The sequence below is a fragment of the Panthera tigris genome, chromosome B1 (assembly GCF_018350195.1).
Source record: "Panthera tigris isolate Pti1 chromosome B1, P.tigris_Pti1_mat1.1, whole genome shotgun sequence".
Lineage (NCBI taxonomy): Eukaryota > Metazoa > Chordata > Mammalia > Carnivora > Felidae > Panthera > Panthera tigris.
Window position 1 is genome coordinate 151,330,215 of NC_056663.1, and position 20,086 is coordinate 151,350,300.

The 20,086-nt window shown below is 33.6% G+C and overlaps 1 protein-coding gene across 2 annotated transcripts in view; it reads left to right on the forward strand.

Annotated features, from left to right (window-relative positions):
- EPHA5 (EPH receptor A5) overlaps positions 1 to 20,086 on the forward strand; it is a 338,394-nt gene that overhangs the window by 232,059 nt on the left and 86,249 nt on the right. For both annotated transcript variants that reach the window (XM_042984445.1, XM_042984446.1), the window contains exon 6: positions 13,384 to 13,508. In XM_042984445.1, the coding sequence (XP_042840379.1) occupies positions 13,384 to 13,508 (125 nt within the window). The remainder of the gene's footprint in view (positions 1 to 13,383; positions 13,509 to 20,086) is intronic.

The following is a 20,086-nucleotide window of genomic DNA, read 5'->3' on the forward strand; positions in this document are numbered from 1 at the left end:
ATTGTTCCAGTGTAACTCCTTGCAAGTTATTATTTATTTACCCTAAAGCTTCAACGTTGTGAAATATGTATTTATTAAATATATATAAATTAGAGGATATTCATGGTTCTCTGTATGATAATATTTGCCTCAAAGAGTTTAACTGTGCATTTCTGAGTGGCGGAGAAGACTGAATTGCATCTAGCTTGCAAAAAAGTGCTCAAAATCCGTAGTCCATCTGGTCTGTAGTGTCACACATGGAGAGCAGTCATTACCTATGTACCGTTAATGCTTGTAAAGATTGTGATTTACCTTAGGGCTTTTTTCTAAGAAGAAAATTTTTAGGTTTCATCAGTATGGAGGTATATATAGGGAGCTCTCACACATTTGTATGTTTTATTCTAGGTGTGTTAGGGTAGTTAAAATTGTTTTGAACAATTGCTTTAGGTTATGCAACTCAGAATAGACACAATTATATATCACCAAGTGCATATTGTGTGTACGACAATAAAGGGTTGCCTATTTTTTTTTTATTACAGATTGGTTGTTTACATTTTGTTTTCTGTAATCAGCTTTGGAAGACACTATAGGAATTGAATGAAAATTAAGACATTGAGCTAGGTAAAGGAAAATTAGATATTGTGAGTAATCTTTAATATAATTTGATGCTCAAGTAAGTACTGAGTGTAGCATCTCTATTATGAAAGATTCTTTCATTGCTCTATGGTACACTAAGAATGCAAATTCTGAAGCTAGACTTCTTAGATCTGCCAATTCCTGATGGGCTGATTGGATAAGTTACTTAACTTCTTGGTACTTCAGAAGGGGATGGTATTAGTCCTTACTTCCTAAGGATGTTAGAAGGATTGAATGATTTAATGTGTATAAAGTGCTTAGACTTTAAAGCACATAATATTTACTATAAATGCAATATGTCATCATTGTGAGGTAATTACAATAGCTGCTTTATCCATTTATACATCCATAAATGTATTTGTTCATTTATTTAGCCAACATTTGTTAAACATTTGTCAAAGCAAACTTTGGACTTAGTTCTTTCTAATAACTGAAATTTTACAAAATATATCATCTTGGGCATTTTACAACCAGAATTTTGTTTGTTTGTTTGTTTGTTTGATATTGTTTTTTGGTAAATGTGAACACAAACTACTATTCCAGGGGAACCAAAAATATGGACCTTTTATGTCGTTTGATCCTCTGATGACAAATGGATAGTGCTTTATTTTGTTGGCCTTCAGAATTTCTGTGTGATAACTGTAAGTACAAAACGGGTTTACCTGCCTCTTGAATATTGGCTAAGATTTTCCACAACTTGGAGAATATGTGGATTTGAGTCCCTGAAAATTAGTCCCATGGTAAGGACCAACAAATTAAATATCTGATAGCATTACTAATTTGGAACAGAACATCTTGATTTGGCTTTCCTCTGGACTTTAAAAGGTTGACTAGCTGTAATCACTAATCTTGTATTCTTTCTAGTTATAAGCTGTCATGTCACTGCTAGAAATTACACTATTTTAAGATATGTGAATGAGATGTTTATGAGATCAGCTGATAAGTATCACTCAGTTCTCTCTGGTTATTTTGTAGTCATAAACTTTAAATTTTGTTTGCTTCCACTGGCACAATTTCAGATTTTAAAGGAGTATTGTCAGATGGCCTTGGAGAGAATATATTTAGAGAAAGAAGTTGTGGTGGCCTTGAATTTTAATGATATATTAGGAATCTAATATGTATTTTTTAAAACCATAAGTAATAAATGATAACTTATTATCATGATTTTTGTTGAATTAAATAATTCCTGTTACTTGCATAGCTATGTAAAATTAAGAACAATGGGAAATGATAAAGGATAAAACGTGAGCTACTTATATTTATAATGTATTTATTTTATTCTTTAAAATGCTAGATCAGACTAGTTTTGACTGTGAAAATCTTGAAGTAATTAAGATTTGAATTGCAGTTTCCACTGTATGTCTTTGTTACTGTTAGTGGATTTTTCTGTGGTTAAGTCCTTTTATAATGTGTATTTATAAGAAGACATTTTTTATGAAAAAAAGAATATGAATTTTAAGTGTGTTAACCTAATTACTATGTATCCACCTAAAAAACTCAATATCATACCTTCTATTAAGGTTTAATATGGATAAACAATATTGAAAATTATACATAGAACTATAGTCCTTGAATATAATGTAACTGAATAATACTGGGTTGATTAAGGTTTTCCAACTGTGCCACATCATTTACTAGACATAATTTTTTTAAAGGATACTGTAAAAATTGTTTAAACTCTGTTTCTCATAAAATGGGTACTGTGGTTATTGAGATTAAATAATCATTGACATGAAGACCACTTTGTGTACTAAAAATTCCATTACAGAGTAATAAGGAATAAATGGAAAACAAATTCTATGATAATTTATTTGATGTGGGATTAATTTTGTTATCCAGACAGAGGCATGTTGTCATTTTACACATTGTTACATTTAATATTTGTTTTTGTAATTTGCATGATTGTTTTGGAAAATGGTGACTATAAATGCCAGTGATATAGTTGTCTATTTTTATTATTGCCATTTACTTTTCTAATTAACACCATTGTGAATATGACTTTAAAATGATATTTGAAGCATATGGTTTAATACTATTAAGTCTGATCATGCCAAAAATTACTTCTTTGCAATTAAGTTGCCTTTATTTCCTACTGAAAACAATTAATTTTCAATATCTTATGATTTTCAAGTCTTTGAAAAAAAAAACACACCATACCTAATGGGACGTTTTAGTTCATAGGTTCTTTTTATCAAAAAGGATATCATCTCTCTACAACTACTGACATTTAAGGCCAGGTTTTTGTGGTATGGTCTTTCAAAACTGCACTGAGCTCATATATCAAAAGATCCTGTTGCAGGCTCTTAAAATGGAATGATTGTAGGTTTTGTCTGAATGAGCAGATTGAATTTTTATTTGAGAAAGAAACTGCTAAAATGCCCTCTTTCTTTAGAAGAGAGCCTGGATACCAGGTGTGTTGAGAATGCACTGAAGTTATTTTTCTTGGTCCAGTAGCATCAAATGACAACGTAGTGATAAGTATATATTATATGTAGAATAAGTTTGTGTGTGTGTGTGTGTGTGTGTATGTATAATTTATATTCTGTATATAATATGAGATACAAAATTTATGACATAATATGTAGTGAGTGTGTATATATTTCAAAATATATGCCTTACTTTTCCATTTTAACAACTTCAGATATGTTTGTAATTTAATTAAACTGTATTTCTCATTAATTTAAAAAAATCTTATTTTTTTACCTTCAAATAATAGATGTTTACTCTAAAGCTTTAAAACTGGCATAATTTCTGCTCTTTGCAAACATTGTTCTCAGCACTATCCAAATATTAGCTCACATGCTCTAAAGGCTCAGTTTGAAGCATTTTTTTTGTTATTTTTTTCTTTTTTTAATTTTCTTTTTTACTTTTTTAAATTTACATCCAAATTAGTTAGCATATAGTGCAACAATGATTTCAGGAATAGATTCCTTAGTGCCCCTCTCCCATTTAGCCCATCCCCCCTCCCACAACCCCTCCAGCAACCCTCAGTTTGTTCTCCATATTTATGAGTCTCTTCTGTTTTGTCCCCCTCCCTGTTTTTATATTATTTTTGTTTCCCTTTTCTTATGTTCATCTGTTTGTCTTTTAAAGTCCTCATATGAGTGAAGTTGTATGATTTTTGTCTTTCTCTGACTGACTCATTTCACTTATCATAATACCCTCCAATTCCATCCACGTAGTTGCAAATGGCAAGATTTCATTCTTTTTGATTCCTGAGTAATACTCCATTGTATATATATACCACTTCTTCTTCATCCATTCATCCATCGATGGACATTTGGGCTCTTTCCATACTTTGGCTATTGTTGATAGTGCTGCTATAAACATGGGGGTGCATGTGTCCCTTTGAAACAGCATACTTGTATCTCTTGGATAAATACCTAGTAGTGCAATTGCTGGGTTGTAGGGTAGTTCTATTTTTAGCTTTTTTTTTTTTTTTAAATTTTTTTTTTCAACGTTTTTTATTTATTTTTGGGACAGAGAGAGACAGAGCATGAACGGGGGAGGGGCAGAGAGAGAGGGAGACACAGAATCGGAAACAGGCTCCAGGCTCCGAGCCATCAGCCCAGAGCCTGACGCGGGGCTCGAACTCACGGACCGCGAGATCGTGACCTGGCTGAAGTCGGACGCTTAACCGACTGCGCCATCCAGGCGCCCCTATTTTTAGCTTTTTGAGGAACCTCCATACTGTTCTCCAGAGTAGCTGCACCAGCTTGCATACTGTAGTTGGACTAAACCAGATTATGTATGAATGAGCAAACAAATCTTTACCAAAAATACTAATGGATCAGGAAAATATTAAATATAGGAAAGAATAATACCCAAATGAAGAAAGACAAATATGGTAACAGAGATCAGGGTATAACAGTCAATAATAGTGAGCTAAAGGTTTAGGACAGCAGCAGTTCACAGAACATTAGCACTAATCCAGTTTCTAACCTCAGTTTTCTAAATTTATATAATTAGGTTAAAAAAATAACTAATCTTAGCATGGTTTACCATTAGTGATTCCCAAATTTTACTAGTAAAATGATTCAGAGAGTCTTTATTAAAACTTGGCCCCAGTCTGACCACCTGATTCAGAACTTCCTGGAAAGAAAATTAATGATCGATATTTTTAGGAAAAATTGGTCCAGGCCAACCTGGATAATAAGAAGCTCCTAAATATGATGAATTATGCATGGCAGGGATAAGGGGTGGCTTCCAGCTGGCAGATAGTGACAACCCAGATGTCCAAATTTTGACCTCAGAATCAGTTATTAGATACTTGTATTTTTTTTTAGAAATTGTATGCAAATAACTAATACATTACTCATGTAGAGGGACTTTTGTAGGAGAGTAAAAGAAGTGCCGTCTGAGGAAGTTTTAACACATTCATGGACTGTCACAGACTGAAAGGATTTCAATGTTGTCTTGTTTGGCTTTCTCAAAGCTTTAAGATTCAAAATATAGGTAGATAAGTCAAATGCATGGAGATATATTATTTTTAAATACAAGTAATAAATTCATGGTTCTGTCTATAATCTATTTTTGTCTACACAAATAACATTGGGTAAGTGACTGATGAATGGTATTTTCCTATTCCACTTAACACAATTACGTTTTATGTTTTCATCATATTCATTCTCTTATTTTTATAGACATTCTATCCTAAGTAAACTATTAGTCACTTCAAAATTCAAAACCTTTTCAGTGCAATAAAAAAATCTATAATTATCAAGGAAGTTTGCCTATAAGTATTTATTACTATAGATTCATGAAATTCACTGGATGTAGAATATCAAAACATCTTCTCTCTACAGGTACTCTGCCTTTTGATCTCACCCAACATTTAGAACAGTGACAAGTTCAGAGAAGAGGCTAGAAATGATTTTGATTGATGGAATCATTTAAGAATTATGGAGAATCCATTATTGAAGTCTTCTGAAACAACTGACTGATATTTTACAACTGATATTATTACAAAGGGTATTTATTTGGCACCCACCCTATATCTGATATTATACAAAGAGAATCATATTTCAACATTACAAAAAGATGAGTTTGTATCACTGTTACTACTTTAAATATAAAAAGGACATTTATAGAGGTTAAGTAACCTAAACAGGATCACACAGCTAGAAAAATGATTGGCTGCCAAAGGATTTGAAGCCAGTTTTGTTTGACTTGAAAGCTATGTCATGGTACTCTTTCCATGTGGGAATAGTGTACCTTAAGCTAGGTTTCCATATTTGAAGAGGTAGGACACATTCTGCTTTACATAATGATGGCAGGGTTTTGTATATCATTGCTTGAGCTGCTGAGATTTTAGTGATTTCTAGTTATATCATTATCAATAAGTCAAACAGACAGAGATTAGCAATTCTTTAACCACTAGACATATATACTAGAATTGAACAATTAAGTAAATGTTCGGTAGATGGTTGGAACCACTGTTGAAATGTGAGGTTATAAATAACTAGTGTGGAAGCTATGATGACCTGTGTAGTAACTGATTAGAGTTGGTAATATCAGTATATACTCATGTTTCATTTAATATTCATATGTATGTAGATATAAGTATATATCTATAGATATACACAGGTTGACATAAACACATTTAGTTCCCAGCTCTATGACTTGAAAGGAGAAGCCATGACACCCCAGTAGCAAAGAGCATATCTGGATCTTGGTTTCTAATAACATTCTCCAATAGAAGAAGCCAGCGCTCTTTGGAGAAAGGACTGATTCTAGAACTGGGTGCATCTGATCTAGTAGTGCCATAAAGTAAATAAAATATATATAATATATATTATATTATATATTCATATATAAATTAAATATTAATTTATATATAATATATAATTATATAATATATATAATATTATATATATAATTATATTATTATATAATATGTATATATTTATATATATTCTATATATATTCTATTCTAACCTGAGTGTGGTCTTCCCACTCTGACCATAATAATATAATTTAATATATTTATAATATATTATATATTATATAATATGTAATAATATAAATATAATATAAATATATTAAATACAAATATATATATGATATTTATATATATATGTATATATATATACATATCATATATATGTATATATATATATATAAGAAAAGCAACAAACCCACAATGATAAGGGTGTATCAGAGAGACTGAAAGAGTAAATCAATGGTCAAAGTTTTAACAATTTGAGTTGCAAAATAAAGTATTAGATTTTATACCAATGTATAAAAAAATTCCTTGCGTCTACATTGATATAAATATGTGATTAAACAAACAAACAAATAAGGAAGAATGGACAAATCTCATATGCAGATAACTTATGCAAATACTCTGGCCTCAAGGAAGTACAGTATACTCCCCATTCCTTAAGTGCAGGCTGTACATAGTGACTTCCTTCCAAAGATTAAAGTATGGAAAACTGGAAAAAGAAACTTGATCAACACTACTGCAGTTGGGCAATCAAGGTTAACCTAACAGTGATGGTATACTGATAGCATGTACCCTTTGATATGATGTAATAAAAAGGAGCTTTACCCCAAAAACCTCATAACTCTAATCATGAGAGAAACATCAAATCTATAATGATTGAGAGGTATTCTAATTCTTATCAGTATACTGAAAAAAAAAAAATGTCAAAAGCACCAAATCATACAAAGTCTGAGAAAGTATTGCAGCCAAGAGGACCCTAAGGAGACACGGCGACTATACCATGTGATCTCGTATACTGGGTGGAATCTTGGGACAGAACAAAGATAATAAATAAAAACTAAGGAAATTGGAATAAAGTATGGACTTTAGTTAATAATAATGTGTTAATATAATTTCATTAATTGTGACAGATGTACTGTTTACACTGTTGTGAGACATTCCTAATAGGAGACACTAAGTGTGGTATATGTGGGAACTTCCTGTACTCTCTTTATTATCTTTCTATAAATGTAAAAATACTTTAAATTAAAATAAATTAAACAAACAGACAAAAACATTAACCCATAATGGGAACTGTAACTAGCCCGAAGAATCAGTACCTTGCTTATCATACTATTAGTTAAATGTCAGCTCCACCACTGAAGCTGTAATACAGAAACAAATGGAATGTTCTCACAGACCCAAAATGTGAAATTCAGAAGTTACATAAATTGTTTTGTTCTGTTCACAACGTGATTTCTTTAGTATTTTTGTTCTTCCTACCCTATGGCAGTAATACTTTTATGATTTAACATCATTCAACAAAAGTTTACAAGCAGAAATGCTCTAAGTCATCGTTCTCATTTTGTGCCATGCTCACTTCATGAAAGCTCCAGCAGGTAAAGAATGAGTTAACGGTATCAGTGGGAACATGACTAACATAAATTAAACATGCCCTTGATGCTGACAAATCTGCTTACAGTTATTATTATTATTATCATTATCATTATTGAGACAGAGAGAGACAGCGAGAACATGAATGGGGATTGGACAGAGGGAGAGGGAGAGAGAATCCCAAGCAGGCTCCACACAGGGGCTTGATTCCACCACCTTGAGATCATGACCTGAGCCAAAATCAAGAGTCCAGTGCTTAACTGACTGAGCCATCCAGGCGCCAATTGCAGTCATTTTAATGTGCGTAATATGTGTAAAATACTTTACAAAAGTAAAGCACTGCCATCCATAATTTGCGCATCATCATTATGTCCTCAGGAGCTGTCAGTGTCCCCACTTTCATCAGCTTTACCCAAATGAGTCAGAGAGGTGTTGTCACAGAGGAAATTATTTCTGAACTTTACTCCTAAACTATTCTAACCTGAGTGTGGTCTTCTCTCCCCACTCTGACCAAGCTGTAAAGAATGCTATTTAGTCTCTGAGAAAACCCAGTCTGGAAAACAATGGTGCTTTTTAAATAGAGTTATTTTTGAAAGCTACACAATTTCTGTTTAACTCTGATGGAGGTAAATAACAAAGTATTCCACTTCAGGCTAATTATATCTATGTTAATATTTAGTTGATAACCTCACTTTGAAATGGTTTATTATTTTTTTAAAGGATTGGTTAAATTTTAAAATAAAACACAAATTCCCAAATCTTAAGATCCTAGTGTATGCACTTAAGATGAGACAAACTCAGTTTTGTCCGATGATGTCATACATGATCATGTATGTATTTCCATTCATTCAGCCATGCACCCGTTCAACAGATATTTATGAGATTTCTAGATGCCAAGTAACTTTCTGGAATTTTTTTTTATAGCAGTGAGCTAAACCAAATTAATTCCAACCTTCATGGAGCATACATATTAAATTCAATTCATGAATAGAAAAGGGGCAGTATCATCAACTTGTTACTGTTTCTACTTCTGTATATTTGCTACTTTGCTATAAACACTATGATAAAGTACAGAGTCCATAGCTTACTCTTTTCTTGTTTCCTTGTCTTCTGGATGCTTCTTCCATAGTGCCAACTATGGCGTGACTTTCCCTCATTGGGAAACCAATAAGGGCTTTGAACCTATGCCAAAATATGACTGTGAGAACTACCTGTCAATTACAATTTCCATAAAAGTAAACAAACTGCAATTTCAAAGGTACTTTTAGAGAATTTTGGTTTATATGCACAGTGAGCGTTCTTTATTATTGCAGAAAACTCTGAGGAACTGGATATGTTTGAGAAAACAAGATAAAACTGAATATATGAACCCTCTGAACCTGAATATCATAAAGCCTGTGATTATAAGAATAAAAAATTACACATTCAAGTTACAAAGTCATTATCACCCTATTATGGGTATATGAAACACTAGACAGTTAACTAAGTTTTGTTTCCTACAGGTTGTATCTGTTTCCATTTATTTTAGTATGTGTATGAAAGACATACTTCACCCTTGAGTTTCATAGTTGATTTTGTTGACACAATAAAATAATGTTAAAAGGTTTTATAGATATCACTTTGATTGTTATCAATCATTTGTTCCATACATATATATTAGACTCTCCTCTATCCCAGGCATTGTTCTACATATAAGAATTCAACAATGAATAAATAAACAATATCCCTGTCCTCATAAAAATGACATTCTACTTGAGGGATTGAAAAAAACAAATCTGTAATTCAGATATGTGTATCAGGTACTGCAAGTACAAGAGCTAAGGAGAAAAATAAAATCCTGAAGGAGCAGAGGGCATGGTGAGGAGAGAGGGGCAAGGGTGAAAATTGGTTACTCAAATCATAGAGTGGACAGACAAGGTCTCAGTGAGAAAACCACAGAAGAGGGAGAAAGCCTTGGAGAAGTCAGGGTGAGAAGCACCTCTGATGCTGGAATACCAAGTCCTTAGGCAGAAGTGTGTCTGAGGTGCCCTAAGAACAGACAGCCGGGACAGAGCTAGCAGGAGATGAAGTAAGAAAAGATACAGGGTGCCAGAAGATGTGAATCCTTGTATGCAGTTTTGGATTTGTCTTTTACTGTTTAGTGAGTAAATTATATATATTTATATATCATATGTATGCTATAATATAAAGTATATCTAAATTCTATATATAATATGTAAATTGCATATAGGTATATATAACTTGATCTCACCAGATGTTTGATGTTGTTCAGATAAGGCTATGACTCTGGCTATACACTATTCCCTATGGCTGGCATCTTTTCTACCTTATATGTGCATTATACATATAATATACATATAATATATAATATATATTATTACTCTCCTTTTCTCTACACACATGCACACACACGTGCACACGCACACCACTCATTAGTCCACGATAGTCTTTCCTGTGTCTTATCAAAGCTAAAAATTGCAAAGGTAATGATCACTTACATCAAGAAAGATACTAGCCATCACATATTTGTATTGTCACACCCAGAATCTATACAAATATCCATAGATTGACAAAACGGATGTTAAATCAAGTATCCACATTATTGGAATCCAGACACATCTAAAATAGCATATATTTTCTATTTTCATTAGGAAAGCCATGTAATAGGCACTGACAGATAGCAATGAACATCGTAAGTAATTGTGACTTCTAATAAAATATTTGAGGGAGATGGAAATGAAGGAATTTTTTATGAAACTTTAACTGACATACAATATTATATTAGTTTCAAGTGCAAAAGATAGTCAATATTTTTATACATTATGAAATGATCACCACAATAGGTCAAGTTACCATCTGTCACTGTACAAACTCATTACAATATTATTGATTATATTGCATCCCCCTGACTTATTTATTTTATAACTGTAAGTTGATACCTTTTAGTCCCCTTCACCTATTTCACCCATTTCCCTGTCTCTCAGCTCTTTAACAACTGCTAGTTTATTCTCTGTATCATTTAGCCTGTTTCTGTTTTCTGTTTTATTTTTTTAATTCCACATATAAGTGAAATCATATTTGTCTTTCTCTGTCAGACTTATTTCATTTAGTATACTACGCTTTAGGTCTATCCACATTGTCACAAATGACAAGCTTTCATTTTCCTATGGCTAATATTCCATGTGTGTATACACATATACACACATGCACACGCACAAACATACACATACATATATATAGGCATATACCATATACCATATGTATCACATAAGTAAATATATATATACATACATATATATCTTTATAGTGTATAACACATATAGTATAACATATAACATATTTTATAACTTTTCATCTAATGATGGACACTTAGGCTGCTTCTTTATCTTAGTTATTGTCAATAATGCTGCAATGAACATAAAGATCTTTTCAAATTAGTGTTTTCACCCTTTTTTGGATAAATACCCAGAAGAGGAATTGCTAGACATTATGGTAGTTCTATTATTTAATTTTTTGAGGAATCCCCATGTTGTTTTCTTTTTATTTCTTTTTAATTTTTTTTTAACGTTTCTTTATTTTTGAGACAAAGAGGCAGAGCATGAGTGGGAGAGGGGCAGAGAGAGAGGGAGACACAGAACTTGAAGGAGGCTCCAGGCTCTGAGCTTTTAGCACAGATCATGACCTGAGCCGAAGTCAGGTGCTTAACCGACTGAACCATCCAGGTACCCCACCATATTGTTTTCATAACAGCTGTACCAGTTTATCCGCCAACAGTATATGAGAGTTCCCTTTTCTCATCTCTTTGCCAACACTTGTTATTTCTTGTCCTTTTGATAATAGCTATTCTGACAGGTATGAAGTGGTATCTCATTGTGGTTTTGATGTGCATTTTTATGATGATTAGTGATGTTGAACATCTTCTAATGTGCTTGTTGGCTATCTGTGTGTCTTCTTTGGAAATGAGTTTCTTCAAGTCTCCTCTCCACTTTTGTTTTAATCGGGTTATGTTTTGCTGTTGTTGCTGTTGTTGTTGTTGTTGTTGAGTTGTATGAGTTCTTTATATATTTTGCATATAACCCCTCATCAGATATATCATTTGCAAGTAACTTCTCTTATTCAGTAGGTTGACTTTTCATTTTGTTGATAGTTGCCTTCACTGTGCAAAGGTTTTATAGTTTGATGTAGGTCCATTATTTTTAAGTTTACTTATTTATTTTGAGAGACAGGGGTGGGGAGAAGGGGCAGAGACAGGCAGACAGAATCTCAATCATGCTCTCCACTATCAGTGCAGAGGTGGATGCAGAACTCGAACCCATTTACCATGAGATCATGACCTGAGCTGAGATCAAGAGTCGGACTCTTAACTGAGACACCCAGGGCCTCAAAATCCCATTATTTTTTTTAAAGTTTGTTTTTTGGGGTGCCTGGGTGGCTCACTCAGTTTAGCCTCCGACTTCAGCTCACGTCATGATCTCACAGTTCATGAGTTTGAGCCCTGTGTAGGGCTCTGTGCTGACAGCTCACAGCCTGGAGCCTGCTTCGGATTCTGTGTCTCCCTCTCTCCCTGCCCCTCCCCTTACTTTGCTCTCTCTCTCTCTTTGTCAAAAATAAATAAACATTTTTAAAAATTTAAAAATTTTGCTTTTATGCTTTTGCCTGAGGAGGTAAAAATATCTAAAAAAAATCACTAAGAATAATGTCTGTGTTTTTCTAGGAGTTTTATAGTTTCAAATCTTATATTCATGTCTTTAATGGATTTTTAGTTAATTTTTGTGTATGGCGCAAGATAATAGTCCAGTTTCATCCTTTCACTTGGTTTATTGAAAAGACTATCCGTTCCCATTGTATGATCTTTCAGATCAGATTTTTTTCTGCTATTGTTTTCAAGAAATATTACAAGTTTAATAACATGTTTGAAGGCAAACCTCACTATATTTAAGATATGATTTTACCAAGGATTATAGGACCCATATCATTATAAAATTATAAAAGAATCTTAATGTTGTGAAAATATGGTAATATAGATAATCATGTGTACTAGCTTAATGGGATATATTATACAGAGTCAATACATTTTAGAAACCTGGAGGATATATAAGGTCATCAAAAACATCTTTATTCCATAAGAAGAGTAATATAGTTCATTTATGTTTCTAAACTTCAAAGAAAAAAATGTAGATGTAGGATTCTATATGACTACAGTTTTAAAAAAATTCTCAAGATACTTGATTTATATTTGTAACACACTTTACAATCTATAAATATTTTTATTACGTAGAGAAAGTAAAATTGTTTTCAGGTTAAAAGAAAATTTAATTGTTTATTCAGTTTTTTGCTAAATTGTTAGTGTATAATTATATTATATACTAAGAATGCCATTATAAATTATACCACCTTGTAATTTCAGGACTCTGTTAATCATGCAATTCTTTATTTATACTATTTTGCAGCCCCCTCTCCAGTCACCAATGTGAAAAAGGGGAAGATTGCAAAAAACAGTATCTCTTTGTCTTGGCAAGAGCCAGATCGTCCCAATGGAATCATCCTGGAGTATGAAATTAAATATTTTGAGAAGGTGAGACTAATAGAATAAAGAATGTCATTTCTTCTTCTCCTTCTCCTTTCCTCCTTCTCCTCCTCATTCTCTTCACCCTCCCTCTCCCCTCCTTCTTCCCCTTCCCTTCCTCTCCTTCTCCTTCTCCTCCTTCTTTGTTTCACTTTAACAACTGCAATTATCCAATTTTTAGAAATGTATGTTGCAATTTTGTGTGTAAATCAATGACATGATTATGGAGGCTAGACGTGTATAGGGAGCATTCTATTTGTATTCCATTAATGCCGAATAGTTTATGATGCACACTACTGCCATAGAGTCTAATCAACTTAACTAGGTTTCACAGTATTAAAAAATGAAGTCATGGGACATTTTGAGGTGTTGCACTTAAGTTCTTGACCTTCACCAGTGACTGCCATGTACGACAGGGAAAAACACATATGGTTATGTCCATTAACACTGCATAATACCTATGCTCTTAAGGAGATATGGGTAGATAAGATATGAATATAAAATATAATTTTAAAATCCATATCAAAAATCTAATACTGTATTGTAAACTTTATTTTAAAATTTGAGGGCACAAAATCAGAATTGTATGCCTCACATTCTCTACATTTTCTCAATTTCTCTTTTCCTTAGGCCCACTCTTGCATGTTTTGACATAATAGTTGTGAGATCTAAAGGCAATAGTTATCCCTCTTCCTCTTTCCTGAATTCACAACCAAGTGAGCTATTGATAAAGAAATAGTACAGATGGAATATAAAGGTGATATAGCTTGGATATGTAGTCACCAGGGGTCTTCCTACACTTCCCACCCCCATTTTACTTTGATTTTTTAATGAGTCTGGATCTGAATAGCAAACATTCCTTAAAACAACCTAGCTTCTAGTAGAGGAGATATAGAAGTGTGCTCAAACCAGACTATCACTGATGGGTAGGAAACTCTGACTGAGAGTATGTATCCTATGTAAGTAGGAGTAGAAAAGATTAGAAACATATGCAGAGAAGCAGATCCCAAAAGAAAAAGAAAGGACTCAGCCACACCTGCTCAATTTGCTTTCCTTAACCTCATGGAGCCATTACTCCTTCTCTTAGAGGGATAGTGAAGAGGGTAGGAAGAAGTTAAAAACTTACTTTGCAATGCCACAGAAATTGTCCAGGCTAGGACATCGGAAAAGAGAGAGGGAATAAGTGGTTTTCCTAGCAATAATGCAAAAATATCAGAAAAAGTACTTATATTCTATTAATGAAAGTTACTTAAAAATTCAACATTCTGTGTACATGTGTAGAAGGAAGAGTATAGGTAAATACATTGAAATATGTTAAATTAATGCCTAGCATTATACAGATTTTTTTTTAAAAAATGTAATGTTTTTTATTTTGGAGAGAGAGACAGAGCGTGAGTGGGGGAGGGGCAGAGAGAGAGGGGGACACAGAATCTGAAGCAGGCTCCAGGCTCTGAGCTGTCAGCACAGAGCCCAATGCCAGGCTGGAACCCACGAACCATAGATCATGACCTGAACCAAAGCCAGAGACCCAACCCACTGAGCCACCCAGGTGCCCCATCGAGATTTTTTTTTTAATTGCTTATTTCACTCGCTGATTTAACAATTACCAAAAGATAATGACAGAGGGTAAAAACAGTAGTGGGGGACAAAGGGGCTGTCTACACATCCTTTCTAGGTTTTGAATGCCTATAAAATGTTCTTATATTGATTTTCTAAATAGATGAATAAACTGTTAATTACTACTTTTGAATTAGTCATCCTTCTAGGAATGACTTGCTGGTAGCATTACAAATGACTATTTGATCATTAGAGACCATAAATGAAGATACTTCTATTTCATAAAAAACATATCCTCAAATACCCGTGAGACAAAATTATGTTGGGATAGGGGCACCTGGCTGGCTCAGTTGATGGAACATGTGACTTTTGATCTTGACTTTGTGAGCTCAAGCCCCACAGTGGGTGGAGAGATTATTAAAAATAAAATTTTAAAAAATATTGTGTTGGGATCTCATTTATACTATTTGTTATAAAAAATAATACGGTAAATCAAGGAAAATGTGGTTACATTAATAATCCTCACTGATTCTTATTTTTCTGGGAGTAGTAGTCCAAATTGCATTGTAAATTCTAGAGGTCTACAATTTAAATGCATGATGTATCCAAAAATAATTTGTTAAATTAAGATTTACATTCCTTATTTACTTTTTTTTTTTGTAAATTTTAATATGGTATACTAACACAAAGCTGAATATATAGACTGAATATTTTGTAAATATTTTAAGTTTCTAAATATTTATTGTCAATGAACTTTATTTTTTAAAAAGTTGAAATGCATAATGGCATTTAAAAATAAATATGCCCCAGGGGTGCTGGCTGGCTCAGCCAGTGGAGCATGCCATCCTTTATCTTGGGGTGGTGAGTTCAAACCCCACATTGGGCATAGAGCCTTCTTTAAAAAAAACTAGATAAATAAAAGGGAGTATTAAAAAAATCAGAGAAAAATAGCAGTTCACCAAAACTCTTTATTTGAATATACATCTTAGATGAAATAAAGTTCAACAGCAAGAGGACTAAACTTTGACAGGGAGTTATTTTTCTTTATAGTTTTTCTTCCCCTGAAGCAACTAGTTGGACCAAGGTTTGATTTTCTTTATTGTTTCTAATGATATTATCCTATTTTACCCCCTTATGAGTAATCTTTCATTGTTTTCACTATTACTCCTCAGCATATACATAAGTTTCATATATGTAATACTCAATAAATGCAAGGATTTATCTTTTTTTTTCTGTAAGCTACTGCTTCCATTAAAAAAAAAAAGTTTCTCAACCAAGTGGTGGGGGAGTCTTTCTCTTAATATTCCTTCTAATGAATTTTCTACATGTGGCATTATTTTCTTGAAAGTTCAATTTTTTTAAATATACTTATTTCATGAAAACTTAGTTCTGTGCTTAATATTTTATATTTAATGCTGTATTAATACATCCTATTATCTGCATAACTCAATGTAAGAAAAAATAATTTGGGAAAAATATTTCTGTACGTAGTTTCAGTAAATGAATAGAAAGTTGCCCACTTACATCCGTTAAAAGCAGTGAAACCTTTATATAATATGTTATTTGGGGGAAGTCATTAACTTCTTTTGGTCAGTGTTTTCCTTTTTACAGTGAAAATCTTAATTCCCAGAAATTTTTGCCAAGCAAAATTATTGAGCATACTAATAAAATACATGAAAGGTTTTTTTTTTTTAACACTTTCAGAAGGAAAAAAAAAAAGGATAATGAGTTTTTATAGCATGGATTGAGGTGGGGGTGCTTATAGGTTTCCAGAGCTCATTTTGAACCTTCAGAATGACACCACCGTTTTATTGGATGGCTCTTGTCCAGACACAGGTGGCAGAGCTTTCCAGGGCTCATGCATTTGCCAGCTGGCATTTCTGCCTGCGATTGCCCTGCTCTAATAGAGGTCATTGGGCCTCTCTGCTCCTGCATGGTGATGGGCCCATTGCCATCTCTTAATTAAAGGCAGAGGCAAAGGGAAGCTGCCCCTTGGCAGGGTGTTTGCCAGCTGGCTCCTTCTGCCCAGGCCCTCCCCTCGCTGCATGTGAACAGTGTTTGCTAAGCAGCTGGGGAATGTAGCTCATTTGCTCAGCAGGAGTATGAAGGCAGCAAAAGCCATTGCCCTGACCAGGATTTGGCAGCCTGATGGTCGTGGGTGTTGAAGATGTGTATATAGAGTTTGTGATATGAAGGAAATTATAGCACAGCAATGACTAAAAGGAGTGGGACAGAAGCAAATTTTGGAAGCTACTTAGGTAATTCAAAATGTGCATTTTTGGTTTTCAATCCCTTAGATACATGCTTTGGTGAGTACCTCTGATTATATAGCATTCGACTACCCCAGAGAGACAAAGTACAACTAGAACTCAGATAAGGAACCACTGAGATACACATAATGTTAATATATAAATCAGAATGTTGTGTCATTTTGTGCAATTGATATTAGATCACGCATTATTTCAAGGAGCAGCATGCCAGTTTCCTTGTAATGGGAATTTCCCCCCTGTTTGGCCAAAGTATCAACTTATAATAATTTTACAAAACATATCAATTCTGAATTCAGTAGTTAGGAGTTTAATTTTTTTTATGTTTATTTTTGAGAGAGAGAAACAAAGACAGAGTGTGAGTGGGGGAGGGCACAGAGAGAGGGAGGCAGAATCTGAAGCAGACTCCAGGCTCTGAGCTGTCAGCACATAGCCTGACATGGGGCTCAAACTCACGAACTTCAAGATCATGCCCCGACCCAAAGTCAGACGCTTAACTGAGTGAGCCACCCAAGCATCCCTCAATTATTAGGAATTTACAAGAAGCTTTTAATTTTTTTTTCTCTTTTTATTAAATTTGCCATCATGCTACAGACTCAAGTCAAATTTACCTAGAAACTGTTATGTTACGGAGATTGAGCTTGGTGCTATGTACATCATCTCTATTTCCATCTCTATGTGCTCACACTGTGCTTGATAAATAATTCTTCCCATTTTAAAGAAGAAAAAATTGAAGTTGAGTTGTGTATCCATATTTACACTCTTCATTAGACAACAGCATGGCTTGAATTTTAACACTGATATTCCTTGTTCATTTATAAAAAAAAAAACCTTCTCCATTTCTATAATAAATGTTAACTTTTTTTTAAGTTTATTTATTTATTTTGAGAGAGAAAGAGAGAGAGAAAGCACACACAAGCAGGGGAGGGGCAGAGAGAGGGAGAGAGAGAATCCCAAGCAGGAGTCTCAGTGTCAGCATGGAGCCCAGTGCAGGTCTCAAACTCACCAACCATGAGCTTGTGACCTGAGCCAAAATCAAGAGTTGGAAACTTAACTGACTGAGCCACCCACGCACCCCAATAAATGTCAATATTTTATGTAAAAATCATAATTATAACAAATATATCAGAAACTTTGGTTTGTCTAGATTTTTACACCAGCTTATCTTTAAACAAAATGCAAGTTAACATTTCTCACTGAAATTCTCACTAATTTTATTGAATATAATTCTTGCATATTCAGTCACAAGCTTGAGCAGCCAGAGAGCATGAGTAAGTACAATAGTTTCTAGTAATAGTTTAGCTCTTTTAAAAGGAACACATCAAGAAATTGTGTGCTTTTTTACTGTTTTTTTCCTAGTGTAGAGAAGGGATAATAGAGTATATAGGAGAAAGTCAGTGAATGGGAATAAAGAAAATGACTGACATTACTAGGTAAAATTTTATAGGCTTTAATGACCCTAGTTTAAATTCTTTGTAAGACTCTAATAATATTTCCTATACCATAAAGATTCGGCAATTAAATTTAATATGTGAACTGAAAAAATTAAAAAAAAATAATTGTTCACATAGAATGAATCAGAAAGCCTATTTGCATTAGAAATTAGAATATCCCAGGCCCCTGGGTGGCTCAGTCAGTTAAGCATCCAACTTGGGCTCAGGTCGTGATCACAGGGTTCGTGGGTTCAAGCCCTACATCAGGTTCTGTGCTGACAGCTCGGTGTCTGGAGCTTGTTTCAGATTCTGTGTCTCCCTCTCTCCCTGCCCCTCCCCCACTCGCACTCTGTCTCCCTCTCTCAAAAATAAACATTCCTCTCTCCCTGCCCCTCCCCCACTCACACTCTGTCTCCCTCTCTCAAAAATAAACATTAAAAAAAAATTAGAACATTTCTATTTAGATGGAAATTGGGATACATTTAACCCTAAGATAATTCTATATGTTTGACTATATTAAATGAGGAATGGTAAACCTGCTTTAAAACAAATAAATGCTAATAGGTTGTATAGTTTAGATTTTACTGGTGGTACATGTTCTGTAGAACATGACTGCCAGTGGACTTTGATGTGTCCAATTAGAAAAAATTTCAAATAATAATGGCAATGAAGACATAGCTTTATAGCTTATTAAATGTTTTCATGTGCATTACTTACTTGTTCTTACAGTATCTCTATGAGAATATCCAGGCATCAGTTTCTACCCCAATCCTAAGGAAACTGAAGATAAAAGTAAACATGGACTTGTGTTATTTTAGCACGTGATTTCAGTGTCCACACTAAAGTCACAACATGGCATGCTGCTATCGATTGTAAATTTCAAGGGAAGTTGAAGTTACATGCAACATGAAAGCATGGTTTGCATTTATTTTGCATTTGAATAGTGTTATTAAGATTAACTAATAACCATATTCCCTATTAGAGGGCTTGAGAAAGAATTGTTATATTCTTGTTTTCAATTCTTTTCTCATTTCAGAAAAAAATCCTTTACATCTTATTCCCATTATATTTTAAAAAATAATCAATACATGTTTTTAATTATAAAATAAAATTCTCTGAAATATCTTGAAAATGATGGTTTATAGTCATCAATCAAGATACTGTAAATAGAGACAGTTCCCACAAACAGAGGGAAAAAAATCTCTGACCATTATCTCTCATGAATTCATTCTTTAATATCCATCAGAAATGTATTAAGTGTAGAAACACCATCAGCCAAAAACAACGTTAGCCAAGAATTCACACAGAAAAATACAAGGGACAAGAAAGT